At 37.3% G+C, this 20,200-nt stretch overlaps 1 protein-coding gene across 1 annotated transcript; it reads right to left on the bottom strand.

Moving 5' to 3' along the window:
• Window positions 1–5,483: 5,483 nt before the first annotated feature.
• Window positions 5,484–8,274, bottom strand: LOC113295623 (ubiquitin carboxyl-terminal hydrolase 13-like). Its single transcript, XM_026543955.1, has one exon. The coding sequence runs from the start codon at window positions 8,272–8,274 to the stop codon at window positions 5,944–5,946; it is 2,331 nt and encodes a 776-aa protein (XP_026399740.1). The 3' UTR covers window positions 5,484–5,943.
• Between the last annotated feature and the right edge of the window lie 11,926 nt (window positions 8,275–20,200).

Raw genomic sequence — 20,200 nt, 5'->3', positions numbered from 1 at the left:
TATTTCAAAAAAAAAAATCCCTGGAAAGTTTTATAATTCATTCTTCAGTCTTAGCAATTCTAAATTTTCGGTTAGGCTGCTATCACTGGCCACTCTCACAATCATCTCAACGTCCCTATGTAAAAGTTCATTGCTCCATATCGCCATGTCCCTACGTAAAATTTCCTTGCTCTATTCCTCCATGGCCCGCTCATTCCATAGGGGTTGAGGGGTCCGTCAGCGGGAGATTCCCGTATCAGTACCGACTATATTATGGAAGGACAGGTTCAGAACTGAGACAAACCTAAAACCATATGCTATCTCAAAAGGTCACATGCCAACAACTTTTTAATTTTTTTGGAGTTCCGCCTTCAAAAGAAACAAAAAAATCAACATGTGCACATTAACGTTCAATAGGTGTACAACTATGTGCATTAAGAAGCTAGACGTGTACAATTATGTACACATTAAGACTCAACATGTGTACAGTTATGTACACACTAAGAATTGAATAACAAAAGGCCACTGGTGAAAATTTAATTAACCCATTACGGTTTCAATAACAAACGTGAAACAAAAAGGCTACAACTAAGATTGTTACAAAAAGATTAAGACCATATAGCCATGTCCACAAAAACAGTAAGTCGAACATCTCAAAATCAACATCACCCAACTAGAATCTTGCCCAACAAAATCATACAGTATTATCTAACATTTTGGACTAGCTTTGCCCAACAAAAAGCATGCATGACAAATTCTCGATTCCAATTCATAATCAGTGAGAACATCTACCTTACCTTACTTTAAAACATTCAACCATTAACCTAGATAGCTAGCAATAGATGTAGGAATAATACTGGATGGCAGCTTCTTTGGGAAACACCCAAACTCATATACATACAATTCAAGTAATAACTTATAAGGAAAATGAGAAACATAGCTACTAGTTTCATAAAAATCACTACCAAAAAAGTAATGACAATCTCCGTATACAAAATCACTGCATAACTTCACAATCTAATAATAAAACCGATCCAACCCTAACATGCATACATGTTTCAAGATTTCTTTACCCATAAACAATACCAAAAGTATTTGTATATCTAGGTCGAGTCACATATCATCACCAAATATTGATACACATGAATAGAAGGATTTGGGGGGAAACTAACTTCTACCCACGGTTGATTTGTTTTTCTTTTTCTCTTCCCAACGGTTGGTCTATCTAGGGAAGATGCATCAACCTCGAAGTCCGATTTTCGATCATAATCATACATTATTCATGTTTTCAGAGATGAGCTATAACAAATTTTGTGGAATTGTTATCAAAATTTATCAACTTATTTTTCCAAAACATCAATTATAATGAGATGATTATAGATCTAAATTCTAATGATAAATCAAATACGAAATTCAAACTGAAACTGAAGTAATTAGGTCTTTGAAACCATAATATTTTTCTAAAATCAATTTTGAAATCGAAAAATTAAAATTTTAATCAAAATAGATAATAACAATAGATTGAACTTAACTTTCACATCACTTTGATTTGATAAAATCTTCGAATTAAGTTAAGGAAAGGTACAAATAAACTTTTCCCCTCAAGTTAATCTTCAAAGAAAGGTAGTGATGGTGAAGATTTAGGTTAATTAAGTAGAATCTAACTGAAAATGTTCTTGTTTGGTTCTCAGATTCATGTTTGAACATTGAATTTTCATTCGGACATCATCGAGAAGATTAAGTTTTAGGATTTTTCTTCTTTTGAGATCGGTCTCGACAATGGAAATGAAGAGAAAGAACGAATTTATGAACTTCGTACCTACAGATCTATTATGATGGGTATTTTTGACATGATAAAAAAAAACTTTGGACTGGATCGTTCCTAAACGGATTAACTTATACAAATTATGTATATTTGGATGTCCTAGTACTAGGCGTGAAAGGACAGGACTAGAGTGTCTAAAGCACACTAATTTTGGGACTAAACGTCAAATTCTACTAATAGAGGCAGGAAAAGATAACGAAAACTCGAAATTTGGGACAAGAGAAACTATATCCACCTATACTCCTTCTAGAAACTCTATTTCTCTACTGAACTACTCACCTATATTACGACTTCCACGGAAGCTTGATCTTCCTTTCCGTGCAAAATGACTACCTTCGAGAGCCCAAATTATAAAGTAAGCCCAGGGTAGTCTTAATTATAATGCCCAAACATACTTTAAAAACCCATTTTCCACTAGTGCAAATGGTTTGATTTGTACATTGAGTCCAAACAATTTTCTATTTGACAATCTCCTTGGACAAGTATTAGAATTTATTGGTGTTCATCCAACATAACTACTTCATCAATAGCTAATGAAAGTCATGGCTCGCGAAGAGGGATCATGATTTATTCTTAATTAGATAACAATCGTTGAATTTCATGGGGTGCAATGATATGGACGGTTAGATGGGGAAGAGCATTTGGGTTGTGATTTAGGGGGAATAAAATAATAAAAACAACTTTTGACTATATACTCTAAACAGTCGAATTAGCCAACTTATAGTGAACCTGATTGGAAAAACATAAAAAGTCAGTTGATGGTTTCCTAATGGTCTTTGTTAGTCCACGAACCTAGTGCATCACTCACATGTTTCACAACCTAGACCATGATTAGGCACTAAATATACGATCCTTTCACAAAATATCTCTACGTTAAAAAAAATGAAACTATCCAATCAATTATAATAAAGAAAATAAATCATGTTAGGGTTTTTCTTTCCAAATTATTCCCACAACTCTTCTATGAAATCCTTTGTAGGCTTAAACGTACTTCTTTGAATTCTTTTCTACAATTATATACTCTCTTGCGAGCACACTCAGGCCGGTTAAACTTCTTTCATCAAATCTTTATTTGGATAATGAACCCAACTTTTATCCCATCGGTTTTCCTCTACTACCATATTTTGCAAAATGATGCAAGCATAATCCTATTCGATTCTACTGGTTTAAACGAATGGTATGGTCCACAAATAATATGTAACTTTCTATTCAGAATTCCAAATGCTCGTTCCACATCCTTCCGACAATCATCTATTTTTTGTTAAACAACCTTTGAGATGGACAAAGATTCCCCGTTTATAGGTGTCTCATCGTAAGCTTGAACTAAAGTTGACCACGCTAGAAACCGTCCGCCAGAAGATACCTCATGTTCAATTTATTTTCATTGATGGTGAAATTAGCAGATGTATCATTTTCATACTTCAGTTTTCGAGTAGCGGTGATTTGTGTAAGATATTAATGTCTTGGTTGCAACCCGGGAGGCCAAAAAAGGAATTCCATATCCAATAATCATAAGAAGATACCATTTCTAGAACCATATTTGGTTTTGTGAAGTGTCCCTTATACTGACCTTGCCAAGCATATGGACATTCATGCCACATCCAATGCGTGCAATCAAGGGTACCTAGAATTCATGTAGAGCCTCTCTTCTTATTTTGTTCTAGTATTTGGTTGACAACATCTTGCATTGGTTGATGTAAACAACGTGGACCAAAATGTTCGACTACAGTTACATAATTTTTTTTTTTGCAGAGTATCATATATATGTTGTTTTTTTTGACATACGAATATACTCATCAAAAGCATCCGCAAGAAAACCATAACCTAGAATCAGTAAACTTTTGTTCAAGCCTATGACATTGTATGATTCATACATCAAATGGATACTTGAATTTAGGTTTTACACGAGAAAGCTCTCCAATAACCCTTTTTTTTTAAAAGTTGAAGGTTATATTAAAGTTTAAACCTCAAAGAGGTCTACTACCTACAAGCCCAGGTAGTTAGGAAAAGAAAGAGAAAAATCCCCACCCCGATGCCGACGAGTTTCGAACTCATATCGCTGGTATCATCACCCAACGACTTTACCACTGTGCTACAGTGACATCTGCAAAACAACTTGAAACCTTCTTATAACCCTTATGACCAAGTGATGTGGCATGCAACAATGACTTTAAAAATCTTGATCAGAGTACGCACTTTTATTAACAAAATAATCATGAATGATTTGTTTGTGACATTCTTCTTGAAATCTCAACATATATCTTCTTCTCAATATAGACATTGATTTTGTATTTCGTGGATTTGGCCCGTGTATAAGTGTATCATAGTGTTTCCGTTCTGTCGTCGTCTGAATTTGCATCCATTTGATCCACAACTCTTGCATAAACCATCGTTGTTGTTGAATAAGTATTTCCACTAACAATAATGCTTCCTCATATTCGAAATTAGGATTCATAAATGAATGAAACCAATGAAAACAAGAATAATATTTAAAAAATTTGAGAGTTTCTGTGGAAATAGAGTATATCATAGTAGTTGAGTATGTTTAAAATCCTTGGGTTTCGTATGTTTATATAGGTAGAAATTCAAAGAGATGGTGGTGCTTAAATTACCAAATCTCCGTTTCCGTAGCCCATAGGAACAGCCGCCCCTCTCTACTATGACCGGTTCTATTTGGGATGAGAAACAACTTTCCCGCTGCAGAAAAGTGAGATTTGGGTAGTCCCACTGGACTTGCTCTTAGGGGAGAGGAATGCAAATGAGGTAGGATGGAGTCGACGGAAGAAACAAATACGAAGCTCATGAAAGCAGTAATAACATAAACGTTATGCAGTCTGTGAAATTTGAAATTTTCTTAATTAATTAATCGTTTCATCTCGATTGGTTTCTCTTCCCTCGAGGGAAACCAGAAATTTATATCTAAAGTTACTAGCCCGAAGTTTATTTTTACAATGGAAGCATCTACGTTAGAAGCTCCCCGTTTTTTTATTCTAGTTGGTTTCGTTACAATTGAACTTTGACGTGAAATCATAGTGGCTAACAAGAAAGCCATGCCAGGGGATTTACAACACTGACTATTCGCTTGGCTTCGTACATAACTTGTTTGTTTGCAGTAAGTATACTGCTTTTAGTTCTGCGACATCCTTTTTGTTGAGGCGTAGTACAATTTAGGGATGATTCAACGATGGAAACGATTGATCACTTGTTACTGCATTGTAGTATGGCAAGATATTTATGGGACTTCTTTATTTCAAGACAAATGAGATGGGCTATGCCGAATAATTTCAAGACACTAATGTTGAGCTGGAAGATGTTCTAGGGTTTGAAGAGAAAAGAATTAGTTTGGCATTTGATGCCATTTGCAATTTGTTGGGAGTTGTGGCTTGATAGGAACAGGAGGGTGTAGGTAAAACACACAGAATTCTTGACGTTATTCTAGTTCTGGTAATTCGATGCTTCTGGAAATTTAAGAAGATTGCAGACACTTGCCTCAAGTCCAATAATGAATGTGGCTCGACAATTTGTCTGATATGCATGGAAATCTTGGCGCGTGCGTAAGCGAAAGTTAGGTGTTCTTAATACAGTACATGCTAAATCGTACACGCTATAGACATGTACTGTTTGTACCGTTAAGCAATTTGAAATTACATCTTAAACTAGTAGTAAAAATTAGCTGCTAATTAACTTATCAAGAAAGAATCATGTTCTATCTCTTTTTATTTACCCGGCTATTTCTAGACTTTTACTGGCTGCATATGATCTTTTCGAGGAACTATCAGAATGCTCCAAGCCAATGCACTCATCCCGAGGTCCATAATTATGACCATATCTTCTCGGAAATCGGCTGGACACTATATCTGAGTCCTGAACGTACTCAGATTGACCCGGGCAAGACGGAGATTTGAACTTCCACTTAGCGAATTCCTCGTCAGGAGCCTGCAATTTCTCCTGAATGCGCAATTTGACTGCATCTAAAGTCTCTCCTTGATGGATAACCAAGAAAAATGGTTCCCCAAACTGCTGATCTTGGTTGGGTCATCCAAACAAAGATGGCGTGCTACTCTGTCAGTGACATCATCATATTTTAGTACCTTTGAAAGCTCTAAACAAATATCATCTTCCATCGGCTTCTCCAAAGATCAAAAATGCACAACCTGACGGTAACTAACATCTTCCAGAAAAGATGGAACATCAGGACAGCGGTATTGTGTTATTCTATCAGCTGAAGCAGATTTCTGGAAGCAAATAATGTCCCCATCCATGAGCCGGCTAGCGGCAAATGTGAGATTTTTGTCTATCTGTTCAGGCTCAAACTTTGATTCCTCATAAAGTTCAAGTTCTTCATCTGGAGAGAACCCAACCATCTCATTAAGCTTTTTAAGAATTTCAAAGGGCGTACCATTACGATCTACAATGAGTCTCCCCGCATACCGAATCTCTTCCTTCTCAGCATCATAAAGCTTGAAAAAGAGAAGAATATCTTGTTTTGGTGTATAACAAGGAGGAGGAATGGGATGTGATTCCGGACCAATCTCTACTTCCAAGAACAGCTTTAAGTCTTGGAGACACCATCCCCCATAGACAGACACCTTATTTGAAACTTCTCTCACCTGCCAAATAGATTGGGATTCCTCTTGAAGCGTTAACGGTCGGTATCGACCATAAATATGATGTCGTTTCTTGTCCCATAGCCAAAACCGCTGAAATTGCACAGGTACACCAAACTCTTTAAAAACTTCCTCCTTGAATTGGTTAAATTGCATTTGTTTCTGGACACGAAAACTGCGAACTTTGCTGTAATCAACAAGATCAAAATAGACATCTCTTCCAATCTGCTGAAAAAGGTCCTCATCTCGAGCAACCTTTATAGTAGTATACAAGTAAGCCTCTGCTTTTTCCTTCTTCTTGAGCTCCTTTTCTTCTTGTTCTTTCTTCAACCTAATCCTCAGCTGTTCAGCAATGTCCTTCTCCTCCACGTTACAAATAATTTCATCTCTATTGCTTTCACGTATATACACAAGCATATATGCATTTGAATATCTTGCCTCCCCTCCGTATTGCTCTTCTAGTACCCGCTTGATATCTTCTTTGGTTACCATCTCATCATTGAATTTGAAGCACTGCTCTGAGACTGTTGGTCTTATAAAAGCATAGTAGTGTCCCCCATGTCCCCCGCCACTGTGAACCAAAACAGCCTGAAGTGTATAGAGATTGCGAACACTTATATCAGAATCCGGAGATAAGTATTTGCGATCCTCCCTGTCAAGATCAAGTTGCAGAGGGAATTCATAGCGATCATTTATCTTTACCATAGTGTCTCTCATAACATCATATTCATACCGTTTTAGCTGGAGCTGGAGAACAGGTGGGAAGTCAGTGAAAAGTACACCCTTCTTTGCATCCTGTAAACCATGATGTTGATCAGCATGATACTTGTTATCACCTTCAAGACGCTCCACTTGCACATACTTGTCGAAAGAAGCATAAACATCCTGACAGCCTTTGACATCAAGTTGAATGTCATAAAAGGACTCCTTTCTAGTAGATTTATAGTCCACATTGATGCACTCAATATAGTTCATATGGTGACCTTCAAACAAGTGTTGTATGGTACCCTCCACAGCAGTTCCCTTCATCTTATTTTCTAGCTTTTCACACAAAACCCTATTAAGTTCCTGCACATCATGTTGCATGAAAGACTGGTGCGTATTCCATCCGAAAGATTTAGTGAGCTCCTTCGTTCCGACGGAATCTTTCTTGTACTGAAGCTTATAAAACAAAGTCTGTAGAGCCAAAGGGATGCTGCTTCCTGATGCCAAATCATTCTCAGTTGTTGGCATGTGGTACACTGCTTTCCTGAAATAAGGAATATGATATAAAGTCTGGAGAAGAGAGTTCATATAACATGTTGCTCCCTGATTCTTAAGACCAACATAACCTGTTTCTTTTCTAGAATCATATGTCCAATCGTCAGGCATGATCTTAGCCTCTGCTTCAATAATACAAGTATCATCTACGAGATATCCTTTAGCCGGGTCGTTGAGTTCACCAAGAGGCATGAACATTTTATGACCCCAATCGCTATGTTGTTTAGTAAATTTATGTCGTTGTGTATCTTTTCTCACTGTCTCCTCTTTATTAATTTGATTGACGACTGACAAACTGAACTGTGCACATCTAGTCCACCCAGATGGCAAATCATCCGGGTCCGCAACAGAAAAGTACATCGACAAGTAATCTACGTTGTTTCCCCTGGGAAATATCACCACACGCCATTTACAATCCCCAACAGTGAACACATCAGAGTAGTGTCCTTCTTTAGGGTTCGATAAATTCTTAAACTTCATGGTAAATTTCATAGATTCAGGATCCTGATTTTCCACTTTAGTAACTTCTGCTGGAGCGACTTCCATTGGTTGGGGACTTTCATCAAGCATCTCATCATCACCTTCCTGATCTTCACTAGACATCTCATCATCATCATCATAATCTTCACTAGACGTCTCCTCTTCCATTAATACCTCATCATCTAATGATGGATCAGGAAGCCAGAAAGCCATCTCTGTAAATCAATTCGATAAACTAAAGATTTCTGAGGGGGAAAAAAAATCAAAAACTTTCGCCTTCCTTTACAGAAAGAAAACTAAAAAAAGAATGGAAAAACAAATAAGAGTAAGAAGAGAGATTTCGATGATGAACAAAGGCAAAACTGTTTATTTATTTATAGGGTTTGATATTTTACAAACCAGGGTAGTACAAGGATTAGGATGATATTTTACAAACCAGGGTAGTACAAGGATTAGGAAATAAAGGCGGCTTTATATGCACGGGGCTCGACCTTGCTTTTGCAACAAGAAATATAATAAGAAAAGGAAACCAAAAGAAAAGGAAAAACTGTTGTAGGACCTACGGCTCATGGATGTGCGGCCCAATTAGAAGCCTAAGGGTTTCTCTTTATATGTATACTAGGGTATGACTCGTGCCGTAATGGCATGGGCTTTAGTTTGTTTATGTTATGGCCGACCATTTGCTTCTTAACGTATTTGACGCATGTCTTATCGTTGTAATTTTTTTCCCCCTTATATTGGGATTCAATTGATGCATGATTTAAAGTTTGTTAATAAATTCAATGTGAGAGTTAGCATGAGAAGGCAATTTTTCCCCCTTATAGCTTTGAGTATTGTGGACATTGGCATGTAAATTTTCATCTTCAACTGTAAGTAGTTTTAAGTGTTTCCGGCTCACTCAGGACCAAAGAAATAAATCAACTTCGGACTTTTCATTTTTGTTGAGATGTCTAGGAAAATGAAGATCTATGTATTGCTAGCCCTCATATTTAGAGGAATCATAAATATTTTCCCGGAAATGTGTATGTAAGGTTTATCATTTGTAAGAATTAGTAATTACTATATATTTTGTATTTAATGTTTTTGAAAATGATATTGGAAGTGTTCTTATTTTAATACAATGTAAGGTTATCGACCAAAACCACTTCATCCAAATAAAAAGTCAGGCAAGGCCACCATGGTGCAACTTTATAGTATTACATAAGCAAAGGAGGTTATTTTTCCTTAATTTTGAGGTGTTGGAAGGTCCTAATATGAAAAACACTTTGCTAATTGAGATGACACTTTAAAGCATTATCGTTCGACCATGTCATTAAATAAAAAATACATCACATTCGAGGAAGAGTAATCAAAAATTTAAAGGCAGTGTAGTGGATGGGACATTAATAGTAATAACGAAAATAACTTTGTTACATTGTGAACTAAAGATATGGAAGGTCAGAAAGTCATTCTAAGTTAAATAGGAGTACTTGATTTATAAAATGAAAATATAAGGCGATATATGAGGCTTGATTCAAAAAAACAAAGAAAATGGGGTTTGACACTTATCCAACACTAGTAAAAAAGACCATTTTCGTTACATGAGTATATAACAATTGGCAAATAAAATCACCTTATACTTGGAATTATAACAGGTGGATGAAATCTCAGGTTGGGCTTCTACCATGCTATATTTCACTGTTAAATTCCCATTACTGCTGACTGTCAAATCTGTTCTGATTGTGTCCAATGGAGCAACTACAGTTATCGACGCAACCCCTGCAATAACCAATCCAGAACCGATTAGATGATTCAACAAAACATACCTTTAATACTAAAAAAGAAACCAAATGCATCACCTATATATTAATCGAATCTGACTTGAGAAGATAAGGCGCATGGGAGAATTACTTCTTGCACCTGAATTCTACTCAATCTGATGGCTTCACAGAGAAAGTGACATCTACACTATTACCCACTGCTTTGTTCTTAGAAAGAAATCTGGATTTCATGAAAATCTGCCAGTGTGAAGTATAGCCGTTAAAAGGTGTAGCACCTGTTAAAATACCAAAGAACTTCAATTGTTTTCACATATGTAGTCTTACAAAAGTTGCACATGTTTTCCACCTCTCACTAATTTTGTTGAATCCATACTGTGATTTACAATTAGAAAGACCCAGTCTTGTTAAAAACAATGATAAAGTCAACCTAATTAGCATGTGCTTTTCATGCCATTTTCCCCCCATTCTTGGTACCCGTCTTTACTATTTGTAAATAAACCCCATCTATTAACAATTAGGCGAATCAACTTAACAGAGGTTTATCACCATCCAAATACACTCAAGTTTTAATTTTCGTATGGTTTAAGTTTAAAGTTGGAACTTACAGTGACTTAATCCTTGAACCGTTTCCCACTAAATATAAGTATTACTGGGATCCAAATTAGATTCAATTGTAAAATGGTGCGCAATACAATTCAATTGTAACATAGTATTCATGTTAATCAAATGATTCAGTACTCAATTTATAAAAAAAGCTTTCATTTTTCTTGAGCCAGAGCACCTTGGCTTCAAAAATAATGTGGACTACGTCTTATGGTTTTTGGTTCATCCCGTATAATAGATTGAACTGGAAAAATGAAAGATTGCCATTGATATGTCTCTGTAGGGATATTAAAACCCATAAATATGTGCAATCACAAATCTAGAATACTAACCACGGAGAACATCATTCACTTAGTGATTAACACTGGTAAGAACAATTGAACCCACAACTTAAAAAAAGGAATCAGAAAATGTAAACTAAAAAGAAGAAAACCAAACCAAACTGAATTGAATTACCTTGTGAAGCTTAGAGCCATGTCATATCAAAAATATCCCATCGTACATTTCCTTTAGTAAACTATCAAAATCACAGTTTTCGTCATATCATATTCGATTCAAGCCAGGACTGGACAAATGAAAGAAAATACTGCTAACAGGGATGGAATTAAACGATAAGGGAAAATCCCACAATGTAAGAAGAGCACTCACTTGTAGGATTAAATCATCAGTTTTCTTCTTTTTTCCATTAAAGGTTCTTGCATTTATCTTCCTCCAAAAGTCCCACGGGATAGCATTGATAGACACATTTTTTTGTCTACGTTGTCCTTAATTTCATGTATTGTTGGTACTCGATTTTTGTATTTATTATGGTATTTTATGTGTTTTTAGGTATTTTATCGAGACATACATATGAAGTTCAATTACGCGCCGCAGATAAACCCAGTTGTCTTGACAGAAACCTTAGATGAGGACGTGTTCCTTCTTTTCATTTTTCTGAATCAGTGCAGTTGTCTCATACTGGTGTCAGCTCTATTTGGTCTTATGGACTCACAATTGTTTCGACTATTGATATATGACTTTAGAAGGTGACAATACTTTTTGAGGTATTTGATGTCTAGCTAAAAACTTTAAATTTAGTATTTCCTGGGAGGTACTCATGCTTACGGTAATATCCTTCCTTATTTCTTTTTCCATCCATCAAGTGGTAAGAGTTTCTTATTGTTCATGCTTTTAATTTCATCTTTAGAACATTAAGGACAATGTTAGATTTAAGTTTGGGGGTGGGGAAGAAACTATTTGTTAGCTCTTAGCTGCAACAAATAAACTCCAGAGCCTAGAAATTTATGCTTATTAAGGTTGGCACTAACCAATCTAAGTGGATGGGAACATCTTGGTTGTAGGAGTTGAGGAACCAATCTGATTAGATGGAAACATCTAAAGAGTCTATTCATAAAAGCACAGAGCTCAGGTGTTAGAATTAAAAAAATCATGGTAGTTTCGCCATATCTCGTTGAATCCTAATCCTTCTGTTTTTATTTTTTAAGTGATTTGGTGGGGCACACGATTCAAGTTATTACCTTTGCTAGGGTGGAATAGAGTGATTGAGATACCAACAAAAAAAAGAGAGAAAAAAAACAAAAAACAAAAAAACAAAAAAAAAAACAAAAAAAATAAAAAAAATAATAATAATAAAATAAAATTAAAAAGAAAAAAGAGACCAGACCATTAGACCAACCGGAATAAATTCAATAAAGTAGACCACTGGTGCCCTTGGAATTTCGCATCAGGGTACTTCCTCCTGTAGCCAACGAGAGTATGCCAACCAAGGAGATTCTTTAGTGCTTTCCAAGGTTTTGCGTAAATAGCTAGGGTCTGTAGTAAAGGTTTTGTGGGTACACCTCTGGTAAACCCTCCAGAGACAACACTCCGCCGCTAGGGCCACCTAGCGGCTTAACGGCTTGCTGCACGTGCTAAGTGTAGTCATTTTATTTTCTAGATTAGTTTTGCTCGAAGACTAGCAAATAATAAGTTTGGGGGTATTTGATAGACACATTTTTGTGTCTACGTTGTCCTTAATTTCATGTATTGTTGGTACTCGATTTTTGTACTTATTACGGTATATGTGTTTTTAGGTATTTTTGGAAATAAACATTCTTGGAAAAATCGGCTCGAAAAGTCGTCTAAAGCACCGGAAGGAACGTGTTATTCAGACTCTCACTTGTGGATAAGGGGCGCCCAAATGATAAGGGGTACCCAAAGGATATTTGCACCCAAACAGCTGATCAGAGACACCCCTCATGGCATCTGCTATTCGCACCCCAGGACCGGATAGGGGGCACCCATCTTCTTCTTCATGGGAAAGATATTTGGCCGGAAAAGAAATCTCAACTGTGTGAGATTCTGGTCATGATATTATGGGGATATTTGTGTCTTTAAGACATGATTATCTTCTTACCATGACAGTAAGATTTTGTACGTGTCTTGAATGGAAGGAAATCGTATACTTTTGGATATTTTCGAAAACAGAGAAGGAATTATTCACGGAATTAATTGAAGATATTCTCTTCATTATTTGGCTCAATTAAATACTTTCATCAACTGCAAAGATGTTTTGGAGTAATTGAGATGATTGTCGACCTAAGATTGGCTTCACAGTATAAATAAGAGTGTCTTGGGTATGAGTGAGGGATGGAGAGTTTCGGGATCGCTTAGAGCAAACCCGGTTTAATCATTATTTTCTCCCATTTCATCACTTGTAAACACTTTTGAGCAATGAAAAATTATTTTGAGTGTGTTTCCAATATGCGGAGCTAAAGCCAATCCTTGGGGCTATGGAGGAAGCTGTTGTTTCGGTAAAAGTGATATATTTTTATTAATTAATTACAACAAGTCTATTATGATTTTTGCATTGAACTAAAAATTGTTTATATGATTTTGATTAGTAGGGTGTATTTTCTCTTGATAGAATATGCTTGCTTTAGGGTTTTGATATTCTATGCTTGGATTAACATCTATTCTTTTGGAAATCTACATGTCTAGGCAATACTATTAGAATCAATCTGAATGTTGAGTTGCATAATTATTGTTTTATTAAATCACTAATATCAACCAATGGTGGAATCCTAGTCCTATTCTCTCCATAATTTTCACAACACCTTTTTAATTTAGTTCGCTATTTTTATTTATTAAGAAAAATCTAAAAATCCGCTTTCACAAGTCTTGAACGAATCATATTACTACAACAACTTTGAAAATACATCAAATTTTTGGCGCCGCCGACTCGGACTTGTCTTTAGGCTAGAGTTTTTAGATTTTTTTTTTTAGGTTTTTATTTTTATTTGTTCTTCTTTACGTTTTTGGGTTTTTGTCTTTTTCTTTCAGATTTTGGAATTTGGAGCGAAAGAAAATTTTTCCAAAGCTTTTGGTAAATACTTAAAGACTGGAGTAAAAGGCAAAGCGAAAGGAGGGAAAGAAGAAGATTTTTTTTCTTATAAAAAAAAGAGAGACATTTTTCTTTTTGCAGATTTTTTTTTTTTAGACTTTCTTTTTCTTTTGCACTTTATATTTTTGGACTTTGGACTTTATATTTTGGGACATTATTTTTAAACCCTACGGAAGGGTAGTTTAAATATAAACTGTTTGCAGAGAAGGACGGTGATTACGATATCACCTCGGCCCCTCGGGTTCGTACATGACATAGGAATCGTGACCCGAGTCGACTACAAAGGTTCATCCCCCGTCTGGTACGGGAGGTAAGTTTGTCGAAACACTCGCGAATCCCCTGTCAGAGAGTTACTGTCTTCCTTCGTATGTGTATATGTTGAGGACTTGAAAACGACTGCTTTAATTTCCTAATAAAGGGCAAGGACTTGCCATACAAGATAAGGGTTCGGATTTCATCACCGTTCTCTTCTTGCTTGCCTTAGGAAAAAGACACCAAACGAGAACCTAAGCCTAAAATTTTGACTAGAACGAGACCGGTAGGGTAACGAGCTTAACAGGAAAGTCACTCGAAAAATATTGGTTACTCTATTAAGCATACTTCGAAGTTCTTGACGGTTTCTGTAAGTTGAATGCATGACTGCGCCGCCTTGTAATACCGGTGAGGCCTTGGGTATCAAAGCTCCACCGAGCTTCCCTCGCCTCTATTCAACTTACTTTAACTCGGGTTGATTCCAGAGGGGTTTGCTTAAATTGTAACGAATTCCCGTTCGAAGGATTAGAAGCTGGTCTAGAAACAATCTAAGTGGAGCCATCATGCTTTTTGTTTACTAGAAATCAATAGGTTTGCTGTGGTGGAGTCATCCTTGTTTGTGTTTGCATAGAACATCCCTTCCTTTTTAGGGATTTTCTTTTTGATTTTGTTTTTCTAGTGTACACCCGAATCTTTTAAACGGGCTTGGAAAAGAAACACTCTAGGTCGTTTGATTAGTGAAAAACCTAGTAATTCTTCTTGTGAAGACGGGGGGCTCGGATACTCTTCTTTTGAGAGCCCCGTTTTTGAAAGCTTCAGTTTTGAGAATCTGTCTCTTTGTGAGAAAAGTATCCCTAGTACTCCTAGTCCTTTGGTAGTGCCAGAAATGGAAACTATGAAAGCTTTGCTAAACCCAACTAGGACCTATCGTCCGTCTTGTATCAAGTTAGCTGAAACCGATGCAAATTATGAACTGAAACCTGGGACTTTACAGATGCTCCAAATATTTTTAGGGAAGGAGAATGAGAACCCCTATTTTCATTTTAGGGAATTTGAGGAAGTTTGTAGTACTCTGAAAATTAAAAACCTAAGTGATGATGCGTTGAAACCTAGGTTATTCCCCTTTTCCTTAAAAGATAAAGCCAAATCTTGGTTGTATAGTTTGGACTCTGAGTCAATTGAAACCTATGACCAACTTACTTCTGCCTTTATACATAATTTTTTCCCAAGGCATAAAATATCGTCTATTAGGACAGAAATATGTACTTTTGCCCAATGATGAGTGCCAAATATTGTATATATTTATCCCTTTTTGTTGGCATTTAACTCATCTTTTATGCATTAATTCTACATTTTATCCCATATTCTGTATTTTCATTGTTTTCAAGAATAAATATTTTTCTTACTTAATTTTGCATTTTTAGGTAATAAATAAAGTCTGGATGACTTGCGGAGCGGAAAAGAGCAGAAAAGTAGTGAAAAGCCGGGAGAAATCACGCAAGGAAGCCGCGAAGAATGGTGCGCACAACCTCATTTTCTACACACAAAAACGCCTCCGTTCTCAGCCATCAGATCAGTTCTCAGAAGCATCCGATGGTCGCTACTTCATAGATCATCAAAATCTGAAGTCTCTGCCAAACACCACAGCGCTGAAATTCGAAGCCTTCAGATTAGATGGTAGTTGAATCCAACGGTCGCTCCCTTGTTGTTCATCAAATCCCGATACTTCCGCTTAACACTATAACACCTAACCCCATCTAGAGCCGTTAACTTGGTTGTATCAAAACAATCTGACGGTCGCTACCAGCATCTTCAGGAGGAACCATCCGATCCACCTACCAGCTTCACATCCCACGGCCCATCTCACGAAACATCACCTCTTGATGGACCCGCCTCACACCAGAACATCCCATACCCTAAAACTATCGAACCAACCTCATTCTTCCTCTTCCCTTCTCTTTCTTTTCCTTCTCCTTCACCCGACAGTTGCAGAGCTCTGCAATTCGAGCTCCTGCCTCTCTCCCTTGTCGCAACAGCCACCACACCACACCGTACATCACCACCCCATCCCAAGTTTCTCCCTTGTCTCGTTTTTAGCATCAAACTAGGTGCTACAAGCTAGAACAGTGAGAAGCTAGGGTTACACAATCGAAAGAGGGGACAAAACTTGAAGAGACAGGAGCAGAAGAAGAAGATAAAGCATGGGTATGAGCTTAATCGCAGAGGGGACAACGAAATCAGTGAGTAATTTTGGGAATTTGAGAAAACCCTAATTTGTAATTTGGGGGAAACCCTAATTTTAATGCTTTTGTATAAATAGAAGAGATGGGTATGGTGTAGAAGGTGTTCTTGGACTAGCCAAGTTACCAATTAGGTTTAATTTTAGTTTGTAAAATTTTAATTTCAATTTCAATTTATGCCTGTTACTGTTTTAATTTAGTTTTAATTTCTGTTGATTTTCAATATTCACTGTCTTTATCAATTTCACTGTCTTATGTCAGTTTAATTTTAATTGTTTTGATTTTTTTTGCAAATGTTATGTTGGTATCCTGTTTAGGTTAATTTTGTTCATTGTTAATGTTTGTCCCCTGTTAATGATAATCCTGTTAGTGTTAACTCTGTTTAATGTGCCTTTGTTAGTTTAAATGCTCAACTTGCTCAACTGTTGTTTTAGTTCACTGTTAGTTGTTGTTCACTGTTGAGTAATGGAATGATAAGTTAAAACCTGGGTGCATTGTGTTGATTGAGTAGTGGGGAGAAACTAGTGCTCACTAGTGACAATGAGCAAGCTAGTTCTCTTCCCACTCTAGATGAATGCCTTAGCTTTGCTTTGTTACTTCTTCTCCACATCCCTGCCCTTGGCTAACAGCCTTGGTTTCTTTGATTTTTGTTTCCTGTTACTTGCCACTATTACCTTGGCTTAGTGCCACCATTACTTCACTGCCACTGTTTTACTTTCACTTCCATGATCATTTTGTTTGCTATTTTCTCCTGCTGCATTCACTGCCCTGCTGTGCAGCACTTGTGCTGCTGCCACTTCTTCTGCTGTTGCTTCCCTTGCTGTTGCTGCTGTTGCTGCAGCTGCCTTTTCCTTCCTGCTGTTGCAGCTGCTTCCTAGCCAGCAACTCTGTTCTTTCCCCTGCTGCTGTGCACTTGCCCTTTGCACTGCTGCATTGCCTTCTTTGCTTTGTGTTGCTGCTGCTGCCTCCCTTCCACTGTCTGCTGCTGCTCCAAAGCTCACTTCAACATTGAGCCCAATTCACAGTTGAACTGTTGAGCCCAAAGCTCAAATCAGTTCACTGAAACCAAGCCCAGTTCATTGCTTGGCTATAGGTCCAGTTCAATACCAAGCCCAGGTTTGAACCAAAAGCTAAAGCCCAATTCATTCCCAAAGAACTCAAAGGCCCAAAGTACAATCATAACCCATTGGTTACCAAAATCCATTGGTACCCAAAGCCCAACAATAGCAACTAGAACCCAAAATAGGTAGAAACACTCCAAACACTCCCAATCTCTGTGGATCGACCCGTACTTGCACAAGCTACAACCGACGACCGTGCACTTGCGGTATTACTGTAGGCCCGCGCTTTTATTGCGCTTAATTTTATACACATCTTCGGGCCCACCACCCAACAAGAGGGAGAATCTTTATATAGGTGCTTAGAAAGGTTCAATGACTTGATATCTCAATGTCCTCATCATGGTTTGGAGAAGGTTAGGTTAGTTCAGATCCTCTACGAGGGTTTAGATTATTCAACAACAACCATGGTTGAGTCCTTATGCACAGGTGGGTTTGAGAATAAAACTGTTGATGAAACGATGACATTTTTGAATGAAATATCCGATAAGACATAACAATGGGAAAATAGTATGGAACCCCAGAAAAAAATTGTTCTAAGTAGAGGAAATGTTAATAGGGTAGAAGGATCTTATGAGTCAGATTCCAAAATAGCAGCTATAGCCAAAAGGTTAGAAGCCTTAGAATTAGGTCATTCTAGTAGTAGTAGTGGAAGAAATGATCCTTTTTGGGAAGGTCATGCTGTTGAAGAGCAAGCCAATGCTCTTTATAACAACACTAGGTTTGATAACCAACAGAAGTTTGACCCATATTCAGAAACCTATAACCCTGGCTGGAGAAACCATCCAAACCTTTCTTGGTCCAAGGGCCAAAATCAAGGTCAGTCTAGTAATGCTCAGGTTCCCCCAGGTTTTGGATATACTAAGAATCCTTCAGCTCCGGCACAGTTTCAGAACCCTTCAGATAAAAAGATTATGAGTTTAGAAGAGTCTCTTGCTTTGTTAACTCGTAACACTGTGCAGTTTCAGCAATCTATTGCTCAAGTTTTAGAAGAAAATAAGAGAATAGGTCAGGCTAACTCTCAGGCTATTTCCGAGTTGAAAACCCAGGTTAGTCAGATAAATGAGACATTGAGAGAAAAAGGAAAGTTTCCTAGTCAAAACACAACCCAACCCTAGGAGAGTCCATCAAATATCTTTAGCTGGTGAGAAATCATAAAACCATGTGAACTCGATAACAACCCTTAGGAGTGGTAAAACGGTAGACAATAAGGTAGCCATGCCTAGTGTACATACTGTAGTTCCACCTTCTAATTCCCAAGAGGATCCCGTAGCCGAGGAAACTGAAACAGTCTCTAAGCATTCCCAAGACATTCCTGATAGGTCTACCTTTGTGCCTAGAGCCCCATATTCATATTTGTTAGCCCCAACAAAGAAGGAGTCGACTTTCAACGAGATAATGGAAACATTTAAGCAGGTGAAAATCAACATTCCGCTATTAGAAGCAATTAGGCAGATGCGTGCTTATGCCAAGTTCCTTAAATACCTTTGTACACGAAAGCGTAAGCTTAATGTCCATAAGAAAGATTTTTTAGCTGGTCAGGTAAGTTCCATTCTTCTGAACCAAACACCCCCTAAGTACAAGGATCCTGGATGCCCCACCATATCTTGTGCGATTGGTAATCACATGGTCGATAAAGCTTTACTTGACTTAGGAGATAGTGTTAACTTACTCCCGTATCATGTATACACCCAGCTAAGTCTTGGTAAGTTGAAACCGACTAAAATGACACTACAATTAGCTGACAGGTCTGTCAAAGTCCCTCGTGGTGTCATAGAGGATGTTATGATTGAGGTTGATAAGTTTTTTTATCTTGTGTATTTCGTTGTTCTAGACACCCAGCCTGTTCAGGACCCAAGTCGTCAAATCCCAGTGATTTTAGGTCGCCCTTTTTTAGCCACAGCTAACACAGTCATCAAATGTAGGACTGGGCTTATGAAAATATCCTTTGGTAGTATAACCACTGAACTAAAAGTCTTTAATGTTACTAGACAACCTTCTGAGAATGATGATTTAGAAGAAGTGAATATGATTAGCACTTTAGTTAGGATTTGGTTCAGGATAATTGGCTTGACACTTTACTGGTAGATTCTTTAGATGATTTTGAGGAAACCATTCTCTTAGATCAGATATGTGATCAATCTTTAGAAGAATCTCTTGAGTATTTTAAAGATTCTATGGACCCAGAAATTCAGGCAATAGTTTTAGGTTTTTCTGAGAATAATGATGACCCTAAGTTTGGGGGTAGAGAAAGAAGAATCTCTTGAGTATTTTAAGGACTCTGAAGATCCGGAAATTCAAGAAATAGTTAGAGGTTTGTCTGTGAACCCTAAGTTCGGGGGTAGTGATGGTTCTTGTGATTGTATCGTATCCCTAATTAGAGTCCCTAACTTGGGACTCGAGCCTTGTACATCTGAGATATTACTTGAGTCTTTTCAGACTCCGCAACCCGATCCTCCTGATACTGTCCAGGAGGTAACCCAGGTATTAGAGACCCTTTTTCGGATGAATCTATTTATCGAGACACACATATGAAGTTCAATTACGCGCCGCAGATAAACCCAGTTGTCTTGACAGAAACCTTAGATGAGGACGTGCTCCTTCTTTTCATTTTTCGAATCAGTGCAGTTGTCTCATACTGGTGTCAGCTCTATTTGGTCTTATGGACCCACAATTGTTTCGACTATTGATATA

This window comes from Papaver somniferum, chromosome 7 (assembly GCF_003573695.1).
Source record: "Papaver somniferum cultivar HN1 chromosome 7, ASM357369v1, whole genome shotgun sequence".
NCBI classification, from domain to species: Eukaryota; Viridiplantae; Streptophyta; class Magnoliopsida; order Ranunculales; family Papaveraceae; genus Papaver; species Papaver somniferum.
Note: the sequence above shows the minus strand (reverse complement) of the source record. Positions and strands in the feature narration are given on the sequence as shown.

What these genes read in the sequence shown, in the direction of transcription:
- LOC113295623 (XM_026543955.1), bottom strand. Translation starts at nt 8,274, where the DNA reads ATGTCTAGTGAAGATCAGGAAGGTGATGATGAGATGCTTGATGAAAGT.